Raw genomic sequence first — 17,960 nt, 5'->3', positions numbered from 1 at the left:
CAAATTTGGCAACAGTTTGATCTACAAAAATAGAAACTGTTGTTGTTCACCAATGTAACGTGTTGGTGATTTCAGTGAGTGATGTCTGTCAGTGCTCCGAGACTGTCATTTGTATCCCACAGTAACAACAATGTGGGTAAATAAAGCCTGGGAACCTCGGAACAGAATAGTCGCAGCTTTGTAAAATATTTGCAATGAGGACTTTTAGCCAGAAGAAAAGTTAGACAGTGATACAAGAAAACAAAACAATCACACCGTGACAACAATGGGAAGAGACGTGGTCAAGACTTCTTTCGGATGAGATTGTGATGAGATAATATAATAGTTTGAAGTAACTGTTGAAAATACTCTTCGCACTTCTTACTTTTACTCTTAACACCTATTAGCAACGCCTGATGGTGTTAGGATCGTGGTATCTGAATGTGTTACTGTTGAGTCATCGGGCAAACGGGTTACCAGTCGATGATACGGTGCTGTGCATCAGAGTGTGAGCTGCAGGCAGGACGTATGGTGAAAATATGGATGAGTCACTCCAGCTGATAAATGCCCACGATCGCGTCTCTGACAGAGCACTCGAGGTAGTTAAAACTCTGCTTTGTTACAATGCCAGCCGCTCCGGTTGTGTATTTATTGTTAGACGACACCATATGTGTGCCGTTATGGCGTCTCCGGAACTTCACACCACATTGTGCTTTAGTTTATTTGCTTTGTCAAAACTGTGTGTGTTGGGAAACATTACCTGTCACTGTGTGGCGCTTGTGCACACATGCCTAAGCCCTACTCATGGAGAACAGAGGGATTTCTTTACAGATGAGATGTAGCAGGGGAGCAGCTCTGTCATGTTGCCGAGGCTTCTGGGAGCATCCTGGGTCTTTTTTTTTTTTTTTCTTTTTTTTTTTTTTTCCCTTCTCATCTGCTGAAATGAAAGGGAAGACTTGCTTAGAAAAAAAAAAAAAAAACAGACACTTTAATCTCGGCTTTTCAGTCCAAGCATACAACATTTATTAATACTGCAACACGAATGTTACAGTTGACGTAAAAGGATTTCATGGCATTGGATTTTTTTGGGACTTTTGCTTTGCTAGACCGTGCACCACGAGAACTAACACAGAAAATGAGAGCAAGAAGGGATTACTGTATTTGTATGGAAAAATGGTCGCAACTCATTTCAGGTGCATGACGGGGTCCTTGACCAGCTGATCCACCGAGCAATTATACTTATCTGAAGTGCATATCTATGTCGTTGCAGCCTTGTCAACAGAATATTTTTACCAGTCTGCAGGACATGGACAGAATCATTGAATGCTAAATTACAAGTCAGAAACTGTGGCTGGAAACTGGCCATTTTTTAAAGAGGAAAGCTATCCTTCTACTGGCTGATGTGGAAATCTGTTCAGCACTTTGCTTCATGAATTCATAAAATTCATAAATTCCTTATCAGTGATGACTTGGTGATTTTTTTTTTTTAAACCACTGAAGGATTGTGACTGCAGAATATGTGAAGCTATTTTTGTAATTGTTCCACTTTGTTATTAAACTCCCCTTTCATGTGTTGTTTCTTTAATTTTGACCTCCCTCGCTGTACCAGCAAAAACCTTTAAACTATTTATGCTATTAAGAAATAATAGCAGTGTGGTGTAAGAGCTACATATAATAATAAGATATGTTTTTTCTTTCTCTGCAGTCACATCCCACAATATTTCTCCTTACCTGAACATTACAGCAGCTTCACAGCTACAGAAATCTTGTGTTATTGTCACACTTCTTACCACATAGATCGCATGCTGCTGCATTAGAGGCAAGGGGGCGGGCTCTGACTGTGACTTCCCCGTCATCTCTAAGAATCATATAATCTCAGTGTGACATTTATCCCCCTCAGAGACCTGATGTCACTTCAGCAAATTAGACGCTTGCATCTGTGCCTCTCCCTTCATAGCTTCATTGCCGTTAAACAGCGACCCCTGATAAGTGAGAAGATGGTGGGATTCAAAACACTAGTGTTACATCTACATACAGGGCACAGTCTAAGCATTATGTTTCCACTCTTCGTTCTTGTTGCATATGAAAGAAATCTGAAGCTCCATATGCTGACGGCAAAAAATAACTCCCTAAAATAAATAAATAAAACTAATTCCCTAGATGAGAGTAAACTGAATATGGTGCACAATCAGATACAGAGGAACCTCCAGTATGAGAATATTAATGTTCTGTACGGGGATGCAAGGATTGCTGTTCCTGACAGCTTCACACCAATAATTTGTGGGAAGTTATGCTTGTCACAACGCTTAACTTCAGATTCATCAGCGCCCTCATGGCTCTCATATAATCTCAGCTAAAGGCAGTGATCATCAGGCCATCGGGGTCTGCTGCATTACTGAAAGGGTCCATGTTTTCCTCTTGGTACATTTGCCACAGGTAACCGCTGAGGAGTTAAATACTTGACTTAACAAGATTAAACCGATCAAGGCTCTGCCTTGCGGCTGTGCGCTGATTACTAAGACTAAAATGTTCTGACCATCACCAACTCCTGCTCCATGTGTAACCAGCTGTTTTCATTGTCTTTACTATACCTGCATATCCTCATATCCCCAATGCCTACACTGACCTATTTACAGTCTATCCCCACCATTATTACATTTGTAGGACTTGGAGGACTGAGAGACTGGTATCGGGCCCAACCCGCAATTCTATACATCACATGACTACCCTCCTCCACAGCCTCCATTATTTTCCTCCCTCTCGGTTAATTAAGATTGTAGATGTGATAAGGCATTAAATATGCACAGCACCTCTCGTCTAAGAATATCTTGTCACGGCGAGGAAGGAGAAAGAGACTTACTTTTTGTCACCACCAGTCACTGTTCACGAGCTTTCATTACGACAAACCCAAATCTGTAGGCCGAGGTGCTGAGCTTACAATTTCATTAAGAGAAATATTGCCGACGTGTAGTTCAAATCTGCTTCTTTTTAAAAAAAAAAAAAAATTATAAATACACAGACCTTGTTATCATGCATCTTCCACCAAAGTTCATAGTCATACACTGTAAGACGTAAAGGCAGAGATATGATGCAGTGTATATCTAAGGATATATGAATTTTATGAGATTTTACTGTCCTCGGTATGATGTATTGCTTCCTGGGGTTAACATTTTTTTTTAAATGTGAGGAATAATCCTGTCTGTGATGAAAATGCTTTGGACATTAATATGGATCAGAGCGGATCCATGGTGAAAACTCGCCCACGCCCATGCAGTGAGTCAATGTGGAAAGAGTGTTTCGCAGCAAGATTTGAAATGGAGGGTTAAACCTCCCGGTCGCAGCTTCGCTTTAATGTCAGGACAGAGATAGAGTATAATTACAGAGTGAGGCACGTTGTACTTAATATGCTTTGATTCTGTCACTCATTAATTACTGGGTGCATTTGAAAAGGATTTCATCCCATCATGACCTGAGTCAAAAATACAGTGCTGTCACCTACCTCCACCCCCTCCCCGCCCCCACATAAGGCAGCTCTGAATTAATCCACACTACGAACACCTTCAATGACATTTCTCCCCATTTATTGCCGAGAATACCTCTTGAGGATTAGTGACATCAATATTATAAAGTTTAAGCGTAATTGCAACCTCGCTCTACCTTGCTTTTTATTCAATTTAAAATAGATTGCTCTCTGTGAACATAATGGTTAAACAATTTTCCATTTCAACTTGATGTCAAGTATCTTAAAAAAGTTTCATGTAAAGTTCACCACACTGAAACATCGGCGGACATTTTGTCAATAGTTGCTCTAACTCACCCTAAGATTAAATTGAATGCTGCTCAGTGATTTACTATAATAGTGCTATAAAAATGAACAACTGAAGGTGGAAGTATAACTGAGGAGCCATTTTAGTGAATCAGGGATGCAGACTTTTAATCTTGACAGAAAATGTGCAGTGGTTGCGAATGACTTTATTCAAGTTAAAATATAAACTAAACTCACAGCAGCAATTATGTCCGTTTTTTTTGTACAAGTATGTCAGCGTTTCCCCCGATGCAGACAGCCTCGAGGAACACCCCCCCCCCCCCACACACACCCACCCCTCGGTCGCAACGATTTATCGTGACCAAAGTCAGTTTTGTGAAGTCGGGAGTATTTCTTGTCTGACAGCAAACACTGATCAAAGTCTGTCCTACTGAGCTCGTCAGGAGTGCAGCTCTCGGTTGGACTGCTAGCTTTATCAGCAACAGAGCCACAAATGTTAACATCTTTGCTTCTTCCGTTAGACACAAGTAGGGTGTCGTTGCTGGCTTCGGGCTTTTTATTGCACTTTTTTTTTTTTTAACAGTCACGTGACCAGTGTAGTCGTCATCAACTCGAGTAACGTTCATTTCTGTCCACCCGCCGTTCTGCTCCACGGCGTGGCTCTTTTGAGCGAGACGGGGCGTTAAACACAAACACCGCATTGAAGAAACAGCGCGTGAAGCAGCGCCACCCTGAGTGACAGAAAAATGCACGAGCCCTCACACTGAGCTGAAATGAAGCAGGTGCACATGTACTAAGTACATGAATAGTAGTTACTGGACATAACTACAGGTCTATGAATGTGTGGTTTCCTTCAGCGGGGGCGGGGGGTTCCGTTGGAGGATGGGGAGGGGGGGGGCAATGCGAGAGAAAACACTGTTGTGACTCATCAGATATGGTGATTTTGAGCTTTTTGAGCTTTCCATAGTTTTAGATGAACGACATACTGCAGTTGTTGCGTAATGTGACTTAAATGGGTATTAAAATAAAAAAAAATAAAAAAACGTAAAATAAAAAAAAAACTGACACTGTGACAACACTATTGCAAAAGCTGTAAGTCTGCTAAGATGTTTGAGTGCTGTGAGAAGAGAGAGGGTGGTGAATCACTGTTAATGTCCCCAGCTGAAATAACTGTATCAAGAGTCTCAGTGGAATAATAATGCATTAAAACAATGCGGCCTGCTATTGATATTGCAGGGAAAGTGTAGCGAGAATATGAGTGCATCTAAAGGAACAGATTTGCCATTATGGCCCCTGACATTTAGTTAGCCACTAATCATTGTCATTTGTGTGTGTGCGCACGTGTGTGTGTGTGTGTGTGTGTGTGTGTGTGTGTGTGTGTGTGTGTGTGTGCGTGTGTGTGTGTGTGCGTGCGCGTGCGTGTGCGTGCGTCTGAATCCTAATGTCAGCCCCTGTAAATTTCTGTTCTCTCTAATGTGTTTGCACATAATGTGTGTGTCTTCATGCACGTGTGTGAGTAGGTGACTGTGCACACTAATGTGATCCCTCATCACGAAAATAGCTGATATTAGCTATGGTTAATTAAAATGAGGAAGGACAAAGGTCAGCCACTCGGCTCCCACGTCTCTCTTCTCTAGAGAGGAAACAGACAGTTTGAGTGGAGACTATATTGGACAATCTTTTTTTGGGCCTTTGGAAATGGTCTTTACAGGTGAAACAGCCAAACATAAAGTAGCCTCCACGTTATCGCTCCCCTCAATAAATTAAACCACGTTTAACCAGCGTAGATTCAACTGGCATGAGTTTTCCTAATCTCAGATTGCGAGTGATCTATCAAGGAAAGCCTAATGGCCTCGCGCATGTCGATTCTGGACCTAATTGACTCCCAGCGAAAAGCGGATCGGCGTTATCGTACACTTTGAACTTTGAAATGCACATTTAATATTGTACATCAAAATGAGCCTCAGATAATGGGGTTGTCCCAAACCAGAAAATGGAGATTCACTTCCAGAGAATATTCTTGGATGCTGTCCCACTTCAATTATCTTTCCTCATCCAACTTATTCTCTGCATGCCTGCACTTGTGGATAACATTAGATTAATGGGCAGGGGAGAAAAAAAATAATCTCTGTTGTCTCTCACTGTTGCTGATAGCAGTAAATATGAAATGCAATACGGTGAGTTGTCAAGGTGCAGACACTCCAGAGATGCTCACAATTGGTTTATACCTTTTATGTTTTGGAAGCTAAAATCTTAAACTGTGATGATTGTCAGGCCAATTTCCAACACCAGGTTACAGGTGTTAGCATGTACAGATATCTAAAAATGTACTAGAAAATATAATAAAATCCAATTAGTAAAAAAAAATATATATATATGTATATATATATATATATATTAAAGGAATAAGGAAGAAACCAGGTCTTTATTCAAACTGAATTCCTTAGGTCTTTAATTTCACTTTACCCTGTTTTAGCAGTTCATTTGATTGTATTTTAGGAAGAAGCTTCACTGTATAGTGTAGTATGTATAGTGGGGCCTGTATAAAAAACATAGCTGAGGTTTCTTATCGTAGGTGTGGTAACATAGTTCTGCTTATGGTGGACGTAGTGACGTGGTTCTGCTGTCGAGCGCACGACAGAGCCCTCAGTCTCGCTTGTAACATGTGCTCTTTGTTTAACGATGTATAAAGTGTCTGTATTTGTGATAATCAGGTCAGTTCGTCGACTGAAACCTAGGCTACATTGTGTCAGTGAAATTCACAAGTGAATTTACACCAGCTTCCGTTAAGGAGTAAATCAAATTTTCTTTCTAATATGCTTTTTGTTGGATTGTGAACACGCAGGCGACTTTGGGAGTGTCATCAGATGAGACAGTCAGGCTGAGTGTGTGTGAACAATCTAAATTCAGATTTTTCATCAACCAGCGGTGTTAGCCCATGGCTTTTGTGGTGTTAAACAGTTGGTTCTCGGAGGTGTAAAATCACAACAGAAACATGGGTTTCTCTCACTTCTGTCAATATCCAAACACGGTCGGTCCTCCAGGCACTGTTTATCATATAATACTACCTCCATCAACAGCGGGGTGGCTGTGAAACAGATTTGCTAGAGCTGAGGCATTGGCAGACATCTCAAATATACACTGGCCTTAATTGGCCAGATAAATATCACAGGCTGCGCTCCTTGGCCCTACAGCACTGTTGCATACATCACCAGGAACGCAGACTGACCACCAGCAGTGGGGCGCCGCCCGCCTGTCTCATCCCTGAAATTTATCTGGTGCCCAAAGTGCAATAAAGAGCCAGAAGAGATTTCCTCTCTCAGTCTGCTTCCTTGACTGTAGTTGTATTAGGATCCGGTTGCAGACGCCCTACTGCTTTGTTAGAGAGTCTAATGGTTATCTTTATTTATAGAATTACAGTGGCGTGACACAGGATGTATTATCAAAGACACAAGAATGTGGCTGAGTCGCGATGTGATACTCTTATTTAAGATGATCAGAGTCACTGATGTTCTGTATCTATTACCACTCTAGAGTTACGGCGTAAACAAACTGCAGGATCTCACATCTGTATTCTGCAAAGTAGCCGAGTTTTTATTTTTTTTTAATAATGAGCCATTTATTGAATATTCATGACTTTGGCCTTTCCAAAGCCCTGAGTGGGAACGAATTGCCCTGTATATACCTACGTGTTGTTTGGTCCAATTCCTCTCCCACCAGCCCGCGAGGCAGACTGTGAAGAAAAGAAGTCGATACTGGGCACCATCACAGAATGAATGTGGCAGCTGACACACACAATACACGTGCTTGTATGCAAACACCGTCAGTGTCTGTGGGTGCACACAACCGCACATACCACACACACGCGTTCACGAGCACTGAGAATAATCACCGACCCTCTCCAGCGCTTGTACCTTGAATTGTTTGGCAGCCAGTGCTATTCATCATGGACTTATATGACTCACCGATGAGACAAATAGATCAGGACAGAAGGAGGCAGAAAGAGAGGACGAGAGCGTTAGATAAACAATGCATGAACGTGTTTAGACCCTCATTCCACAAAAACTTCTTTGTTCCTGGACAATTTATCGCTCTTGCTGAAACTTCAGACGCGCTCCCCACCACATGACTCAAAAACCCGTATTAATATTTCACGTAAATAGCTTAATGTCATTACAAATGGATGAATGAAGATGGGGGATTGCACATTGCTTGGCTGGTGATGGGATTTCTGGAAGCCCAAACGAGAACATGTTAAAAGACACTCATCAGAACTATCAAGGCGCTTTGAGAAGTATGGCAGTTGACAGTGTCTATGGCCAAAAAGGCTTTCCACATCTCTTAAATTTTTATTTCCCGCCAGCAAATGGGGAATTTCAGAACAACTTAGAAATTGCATGTTAGTGTTTTGTGTAGGTGGTGATTTTAAGCATCTAATGCCAGAGATTTATAAGGCTATAAATAGGAAGCTCAGTATTTTCTGCCTTATTTTAATAGAGTTAGATGCCGCTACATTTTTATAGATAATGAAAAAATGTAAACCTAACTACCGTAAGAATGGCAATGGAAAGCCTTTTGTCTGTCGTGACTCAGTACATATCTGGAGTATGACAAACTGATGAGCAAAAGGCCAGTAAAGAGCAGATCCAAACACCCGCTGAGCCGAGCTGCTTCCCTGTGACTGAGTGAAGTGTGTGTCTGCGAGCTGCTTTCTCCCCATTAATCACGACCCGAGATCTTAAGTTTGAACTTTGACCTTTAGCACTGCATCAAGGTCCAGTGACAGATGGAGACACAGCTTTGTGTCCTGACATCAAATCATCCGGTTCACTCGCACACAAACACACACCCTTCACACATGGGCTGAAAGTTGAGATGCACGGAGGATCACCCATAGCAACGGTCGCTTGGTCACTGGCTGATATTTTGTAGCTGGAACGCAGCATGCCCTCAGACAATCTCAGTGTTTCCTTATGACAATAAACTATTTGAAATGAGCTTTGTGCGTGGCTGCGCCTATCAAAGACATTTTGTTGCCACACAGCTAATTGAAAAACCAGTGATCATCCTTCAGAGTGAAAAGAGAGTGTCCCATGTAGAGGAAGTTTGTTTATAAGCAAGACGCTGCGGCTGAAAGACGCTGATTAGCTTGAATAAATTAGATAGCTTATCTTTGAATTACATGCCCACTGCAGCTCTCCCATTGAAGATTAATTGCCTCTCACAAGGTATTTCGAAAAGTTCATTTTCATCAATTGATTTCCCCTAATTCATGAATTCCCCAGAAGTGCATGAAATTTGTAACAAGCGCTCCATAATCACGCTTTGTGCATCGTTAACCTCATTGGCAATTACTCATCATATGTATCGGTTATGACATTTGCGGAAGCATGTTATTTTTGCACCATTAAGTCATGACAGGGATATTATCATAATCTAATGGTTAATTACAAGTTGAACAAAAATTGGTCCATATTTTCCTCCGATTTTTGCAAAGGGCAACATGTTTGTTAGAAAAACATTTTGTGCTTTGTATTACTATTTATCACTATTAAATGTTTAGTGTGTAACCACCTGAAACTATGAATCAGTTATCATTACCTTATATCTACAGAGCGTCTTCCATGGAGCGCGCCATATTTCTACAGTAGCCCTGAGCAGACAAACCAATCACTGACTCAATGAAGGGCCTTTCACATTTTTCTGCAAGTTTAATTGGCCACTGCAGCTTCTCCGACACACTTGGAGGTGGAGTGGGAGTGGAATGGTATTCAGTTGGTTGCAATCTGCAACATCACCGCTAGATGCAACTAAATCCTACACACTGCTCCTTTAAAAGCCTGAACTTTAGATTTAGAGGCCGTTTCCTGACAACAGAGGCTGTTCCATCAAATAACCAAGAACTTTGACACGGTAAAGATTCTTTCACTATATGACTTTTAGCATTTGAACATTGCGGATACATTTTGGAGGCTCCAGGTAGAATTGTCCAATGTTTTCTCTTTCTCCGAGGCTATCATCACCTCACCGGCACATTATTGTTGCCACGGTATTGGGGTCATTTCTGTTTCAGTCAGAGACAGGAATGCAGCCCTGAGGCAAAAAAGTGGGCCACTGAAATAAATTGAGAGAAAAATATAACTTCAGGGTCACAACTGTGGGCATTGATTTCACTGTAAGAATTCATGCCAGGTGCATTTACAGTGATACCGTGAGGTGTACGCGCTTATTAAGACACAGCGACAAAAAAAAAAAAGAAAAAAGAAATAGGTCACATACGCAAAAAAAAAAAAGGCACAACAGAAGAATCCCATGTTAAAGATTTGCACCCATATTACACTATACATGACGCACTGTATTATTTATCTCAGACACCAATCTCTCTGCTGCAACAGAAGTGCAGCTGCCGACACACACTACATCATCATACTTGTAGCAGCATTCCCACACCATCACGCACCATCGTTCGACCCTCAGGCGAATTCCTGCAGTACATTAATAGGGTAAATCTCTGGATTCATCATACGTAATGATACCATTATGGAATAATGTTCATCTGCTAATGTGCACTTGCCAGGAATCTATTTGTGTCTTTAGCCATTTGCTGTCATCTCCAACTCTTCACATCTCAATCCTTTATTACCCGACCCAGCATCTTAGCTACAAGGAGATCTTGTATCGTGAGGATATGAAGAGATGCCGAAAACAGACAAACAATAAGAGCTGATGAGGCTTTATGTCTTGGACCTGGCAATCCAGCACTTAGTCCACCTCCTCTGTTGCTGCTGGGCGCAAATAAATGGAAAGAAAAAGAAAACATCCCTTTTTCTGAACATTTTATTGCTTTTTATTATTGGCGTATGGTTGAGTGTGTTTTTCTGTTGAAAATGATGGATATTGATATGGTTAATAACGCTACGAGAGTGCAGCCAGTGATATTGAATCTAAAACTAGTGTGACTTCAGGGCTAAACTGGCGCAGAGCGGCCCTGAGCGCAACGCAAGTGTCTTTCCTCGTTCCAAACACACGCAGTTGTTGTTTTTTTTTGTCCAGTGACCGTGTTGTTTAAATCACAAAAGCACTTGCGCCCATTTGAACACGCACAGTCATGTGAGTCTTTAAATGAGGCGTGGTCAGTCGCATTGCTGGTGCATTGCTACGTGGAGGCAGCGGAAAGTGATTGCGCGATTGACAACAAAAACCTGGTCTTAAATTTCAACATTTGATATGTCGTCTTTTAACTATTTTCCATTAAATATGGGTTTATATCATTTGCAAATAATGGCATTTGGTTTCTATTTACATTTTACACAGCGTCCCAACTTTTGTGGAAACGGGGTTGTACATGGACAGGTCCACAACACTCATACACTCTGCTTGTTACACACACTCAGACATGCAGCAGCACACACACATGCAAAGGATTAAAAATGAAAAGATTACAATATAAAAGATTATTGTTGTGCACATCAATTTGCTCAATCTTTACTTGAGCAGATCTGTTTCCTCTGCTGCTTTCTGAAGCTCTTCTTTCCCAACATTTTGCAAATCCGTCGTTATAAGAGCAATCTGCCAAGGTGCGAGTGCACCTGGCTTTTAAAGGCAACGGAAGATGGCACTCTGGCTGGTTTATTTCATGTTGTGCCTAAAACACACCGATTAATAATTATTAGATTAAGTACAACTGCTTTGAACCATGCGCCTTACTTTGTGCCCAGATTATCTGCTGTTAAACATACAACAGTGGATCTGGACACGACCTAAATGCACTTGTGCCTCGTGCTTTCTACTGTGTGCTCAGATTGTTAAAATATAGCCCTCAGTCAGAGTTGTTGGGAAACGAGTCAAGTACGGTGCGTCATTTCATCGAAAGCATTCGCTGCAGTCACATTAGCACGCTCCCATCGCACACACATATACACAAAGTAGGGATGAGCATTTTAAGCAAAAAATACCGTTTGTTGTTTACTAGGAGCTATTTGCCTATTGTTCAGCTATCTTTTAAGGATAAAATGCCAATTTGGATGCCAAGACTTCTGTAGCCACAAAGGTTATGTGTTTCTGTCATAAGCATAATATCCAACAATGACAGGTCTCTCTTTCTACTTGGATGAACTTTTCCTAGATCTAAGTACGACAAATTACCTGTGCCTGCTTTATGACACTGCAAATGAAAGTAATCCCATTTGAGTAATATAATCTGTCACTGTTTATGTTTAGTTTCTGTGTCTGATACCTAATTAACAGACTGGAAGTCTTTTTTTGCTGTGTGCAACTGGAAAAGGAATTTAAAACCTTTAGGAATAGCTGTGTGGGAACTGCCTCATTACAGAAGTGTATATTACACCCCACAAACGCAGGTATATTTTACAGGTATACAATAATCCTTCTAAATTAATGTGATCTCGGCAAACTAAAGTTTGGGCAAACTTTGGTGTAGGTAACTTTAGATGTGTAAGAAGCCAAAAATCTCCCCAGGATTTCTTCTCTGTATCCGGCAAAGCTGAAAAATAAAACTCAAATCTGCCCCTAATTTTATTACAAAGAGCTGCATAGATTGAAGAAGATCTGCTCTCAGACATCTGTGTTTCAATAAGACCGTTACATCATGTTGAGTCGAGACAGAAAGCATGCTTAAGGCAGTTACAGGACCTTTGCCCATTCAAACGTTGTGTGTAGGATGATAGTAGAAAATGAAGGATGACTTTCTTTTCCGTTTTGCCTCTCCTTCCCTCGCTTCCTCTCAGCTCTCCCTAACTCATCGACCATACTGCCGTCCATTACAACAAGTGGGCAGGCTTCCCCTGTGTGCACTAATTGGAAAGCTTTATGGCGGTAGGCTTAGCCAGTAACGGGGTCCAGCAATTTGGTAGCAGAAGTCATCGTGGAGAGGACTGTCAGAATTCATAGACGAGCCCAGTTGAGCGCATCCCACTTTCCAGCCCCAGAAGAAAACCCCCGCATTTTAATAGTGCAGCTGTAAGCATTTTCATAATTCAAGGTGGCGTCATTAGGAGACTTATTTATTCACCCGAGCCGTCTGCCAGGAGGGAGACGATGCCACCCAGATCAGCTGTGGCAGCTCGCTCTCAGCACTTCCCGCAGGGCCGGGGAAGGGAAATTAGAGAAGAATAGGCAAACATGACAATCATGGCATCGTTAATAAATTAGCACATAAAGAAAACAACAAGCTGTGTATGTATCGAGGGGAGGGTTATAATGTTTTGTTGTAAAAGGAGCAGCACAGTCTGAGACTGTCTCTGATGTTCCCAGTGGCAGAGGAGGTGTAAAAGGGATAACGCAGAGCACTCTGGGAGAAAAAGGAAAAGATGATGGATTTTCCAGGCTTTTCAAGGTAAAAGTTTTATCCAAGAATTCTGCAGCCGAGAACATCTAAAAAGCTTTTCACAGCACTAATGAATATTGATATGCATAATTTACATCTTAAATTTGACCACAGTCTAACCTACTTTAAGCAAGTGGTTACATTTTGTTACATTAACTTGCCCGTTCCAAGTAGCTAAGTTTCCTAAATTTGGAAAGAGCACCAGCCTTTCCTGATGATGCAAAACACTGATCCTGAAATGAAGGATTTTTTTGGACTGAGAGGAATTTTTATTTACACAGCATCGCGTGAGATTTACGCTCTGGAGTTCGTTCTGGTTAAAACTGATTACCTCGGCGGAAACACGGGGTTAGCCTTTAATACATATGACACCTTGCAGTAACTGTGTTACACTGTTGTCTGCCAATAATTCAGGTAAAACAATGAGATGAAAATATGTTCCCGAAGCACACTGCCAAGTATTGCTCTGGGTTGATTAGGTCAAGGTATTCACTATATGTTGGCTTCCAAAGTGTGGGACCAACATTTGTAAAACAGCTTTATACTTCCACTGACATTCACTGATTGACAAATCACTGAAGGTAAAAGGAGGAACATTGTCATCACTGCTGCTACCAATAGACGCCATGCCTTTTAACCAAGCCGAGGGCACTTTTTCCTTTTTGGGTGAGAAATTCGGTAGAAAAAGGGGGGGGGGGGGGGGGGGGGGGACTCAGCAGAGTTGCGGTGACCGATGGTTAAATGCTGTATTTCTGTATATGTCTTTTTCATTATTTGCACCTTGTTTCTGCATCAAGATACTGACAAACAGCTTTAATGCCGTCAAGAAAGATGATGGTCTATTCTTTTACCCGCCACTATCCTCACTTACAAGGCTGTGTCCTTCCTGCTGTGTTGACATTCACACCACCACTGACACATACAAATACTTTGTTTCCTAATCAACATGACTGACATTAACTATCATAATTCAGTATTCAATTCCACAGTAAGCAGTTTCACCATGAAAAGCGAACATTAAAAATCAGACATATAGTTACTGCTCTTTATCTTGTGCAGTAACCAGATATTCTCATTAGAGGGTGTGACATTTGAAATAGATTCACTAAGTTACAATTCGCCAAATAAAACCCCATTCAGTCCTCAATAGAAATATCCATCTGATAGACCACTCAGCAACAAAGCTCACAATGTCTAAGATCTGTAACCTAGGATTTTATTGTATTTTTTTCAGATGAGGAACAACAGAATTCCTCTTACTGTTGCCCATACAATAAACACCTCATCCTTAATAGTGGCACTGAATTATCATGAAACGTAGACAAACCTGGAGCAGTGAGAAATTGTGGAAAAATATTTAGACAAAGATATTTTGTAAGTTCTACCAAAACCATGTTTGTTATGTTCTCAGAATTATGCCACAACTGTGAATCAGCTGATATCAGCTGATTTGAGGTAAATGCTAACTGTTTAGCCTTGGTTAGCTCGTAGTGCAGGACACACAGGACAACATCCAACGCTGCATACTAACTGAACAATCATCTTGCAGTTCAGCAGTTGGATAACATACTATATCTAAAAGACAAAACAAATGTTTACAAGGACAAAGTAGAACCGCCTCAGGCATTTTGATAGCGCAATTGATTTTAAAGCCACGAAACAAAAGCATGGGTTATTGTCTGATGAATAAATTATTGTTGTTATTCTCAAACATCACTGCTCTCTACATGATGAAAGTTCTTTACTTGATATTGTCTGCAGTTTAACTGTTACGTATTGATCTTTTATTCTGTTTCCCAGACTCAGACAGATGTTATTCTCAGCTGGAGCCAAGTGTTATACAGTAAAGCAACTGAGCTCCAGTTCATCTGAGCTGGAAAAGTGCAGGTTCTTCATCTAAACCTTTGAAACCCTCTCAGTCCCTGCTAAGGAGAGATAGGATCAGCAGACAACCCCAACATTTTCAATTTTGTGCTATCAGACACTGAGGAGATGTGTCAACACTGGGGTCCTACAGCGAGTAAACACAGGAGTCTGACAAGCAATAACCTAGATTCAACATCGCCTCCGGTCCTTTCCCACTGAAGGTCCACCACCTTTATCTCATTTAGGTCCAGATCTGTTGATCAAAAATGACGCCTATCCCCCTACTAAACAAAAAAAAAAAATCTCCAGTGCCGAGACTATTTTCGTGGGCACTTTCTTATATCAGTGTGGGTTATGCCTGCGTGAGGCTGAGTCAATACAGACTTGGGTGGTACCAGTTGTTGAACTTGAGCCTCGGTGGTTCTAGTTATAAAAGCATGGATGCTTTTAATGATGCACCATCCTGAGTTTGACTGTAGGCCATTTGCTCTTAATAAACAATAGAGCACATAAGTGCGATGGTTGGAGCGCGCCGTTTATGGCCTTAACGTTGATGATAGATGATCAATTCACAGTTTAATGCATTGTACAGAGTCCAGAACACAAATTATTCTTTCAGCCCAGTAAAAGTAGTTTTTCATTGCTTTTCTTTTACTCGATGGTACAATATTTGAGGAGTAAAGACAAGAGCAGTACTTAAAATGTAATTAATCAGTGCCAAATAGATGTTTCCATTATTCATACTAAATCATCCGTGCAACAGCATCTGTATTGTGGTTCATAATAGAGTGAAGAGGAGTAAATGGATGGAGGGTGGAGGCAGAGTAACTGGACAGAGTTCAATGACAAAAGAGACCACGTGACTCTAAAAAGTGTTGGTGGGTTTAAAGAGGAACTCTAGAAATTGTTGAATCAACTTTTCTTTTGTTAGTTTTTTAGCAGGCATCAGGCGGGATCAGAGGGTAGAATAGTTTGGACCCAGATGACTGAGAATCCATTACTGTATAGCACAGTCCACTGCAGAAAAGCTCCCTCTGAGATTCAAATCTTGCAGATTAAAATAGTGTCTTATAAGCCTCGGTGTGTCGGTGTGTGTGTGTGTGTGTGTGTGTGTGAGTGTGTGTGTGTGTATTGCACGTGTGCACGAGAGCACACGTGTACCTGCATGTGTGCTTATTTAAATGTGTTTAAATGCCTTTGTGGGTGGCTCCATGCGAGTCCCTCCGTGTTTTGAGCAGCCTAAATACCGAAGCTTTTAACATCAAAGCTCCAAGAGGATTTAAGTGCCCAGAAAGTTGCCAATTATGGGTGTAAGTGATGTCCAGCAGGGACTGCTGATGAGCTGCCCTCAATAGAAAAGAATACTACTTTTCTTTATCACAAAAATTTGCCTTTTAGGGAATAACTTTGATTTATGATACACAGCCTCCAAAACACCTAAAGTGTAGCCTGGTTCCAGACTGATGAATCACTCATTTTCTCTGTGTGTGAGATCCATAAAGGTTTGGTTTAGTTCTTGTGAAAAACTGTTTGAGAAAGAAAAAAGCCAATCAAAGGTACATAGCTACGATCAACAGCTAATTACTGCTCGTGGTATATTTAATTGTGTTTCACTACAAACTAAACACAAATTAAACAAGTCAAGTTCCTCATTGTTGTAAAAGAGATGTTATATGTACTTTGATGAGACAGACTTCACAGTGCTATCATGTTCTAAACCAATATCAATAAACAACTGCAGTTTAGCGTCTTTCGTGAAGCTGAATTCAGTCAGACATTTCCATGTGCAGTTAAGTCCATTTCATGTTTTACTACTCATTATGATGATTTAAGAGCTGCTCTTTTTAGTAGTCTTTCAAAATTTTCTCTGATATGTTCTTCTGGGTGGATGATTGTAGGAAACTTGAGCTGTGTTTTAGATCTTTTATGTGACTGATTTTGCACTTGTATTTGTAGCACAAACTAACTCACTACTTTATATACTGTAAAATATTACACGGGGAGGAGGAGATTATAGTTGCTGTCGTCCTTATTGTTAGCCTGTTGGCTTAACCAGTGCCTCACTCACTGGTTAAAAAAATACCTATGATTTGTCCTGAATTAATTAAAAAGCAGCTCAGTTGGTTTCTTTGGTGTTAAAACAGAAATCACACCCTTTGAGGTGTTTTGATAAATACAAAAATATGGATTTGTCTATTATTTTACTGTATTAGGACACCTTATCATGCCTTAATGCTTATTTTGTCTTTTCATTGTACAGTGGCTGACGTAAACTCAGTAATGAGTGGAAATGTTATCAGAGCAGCTGGATACAACCGATCGGCAGGAGGGAAATCAATTCCACGTCCCTACAGAGACTTTCTAATAAAATGACAATGTCAGACTGAATCATTGAATCTGAATATAAGAATATAACTTATAACAGAAAACTGAGGGGACATTTAAGCATAGCTTGTGTCTGTGAAGTCAAAACTGGACCACTTGTCCCTGTACACATATCCATCACATGTAATCTTGCATTACATCTTACACATGTAGGTGATATTGGTGGATGAACCTGAGGTCACAGTTTGAAATGCTAATCTACGTTTTCCCGCTTTGTTTTTGTAGTTCCTCCCAAGATATACGACATTTCCGCTGACATCACGGTAAACGAGGGCAGCAATGTGTCGCTCATCTGTACTGCCAGTGGGAAACCCGAGCCAACCATTTCCTGGAGACACATAACCCCATTAGGTGAGTTCACTTCACCTCTCACATACGTATGCTAATGAATGGATAGGTGGGTAAATAGATGGACGGATGGATGAATGGAGAGCGGAAATGAGAAAAAATGAACAGGATCAATAGGTGATCATACGAGCGGGAGAGATAGTTATGTTGCAGATGAAGAGGTGGAAAGGGGAAGGGATGCAGTGAGATATAAATCTGTCTCACTTCAGATCTAAACAGGTGCAGAGGTACATATAGGGAATTACTACACCTGTACAACTAACGTGCATC

At 41.0% G+C, this 17,960-nt stretch overlaps 1 protein-coding gene across 2 annotated transcripts in view; it reads left to right on the top strand.

Moving 5' to 3' along the window:
- negr1 (neuronal growth regulator 1) overlaps positions 1 to 17,960 on the top strand; it is a 144,173-nt gene that overhangs the window by 47,387 nt on the left and 78,826 nt on the right. For both annotated transcript variants that reach the window (XM_069153478.1, XM_069153479.1), the window contains exon 3: positions 17,568 to 17,693. In XM_069153478.1, coding sequence (XP_069009579.1) covers positions 17,568 to 17,693 — 126 coding nt within the window. The remainder of the gene's footprint in view (positions 1 to 17,567; positions 17,694 to 17,960) is intronic.

The sequence above is a fragment of the Embiotoca jacksoni genome, unplaced genomic scaffold (assembly GCF_022577435.1).
Source record: "Embiotoca jacksoni isolate LCO1_2020_lvr unplaced genomic scaffold, fEmbJac1.0.p SCAF_19, whole genome shotgun sequence".
Classification (NCBI taxonomy): Eukaryota; Metazoa; Chordata; class Actinopteri; family Embiotocidae; genus Embiotoca; species Embiotoca jacksoni.
The sequence above is the reverse complement of the archived record's forward strand: the minus strand, read 5'-3'. Positions and strand labels throughout refer to the sequence as shown.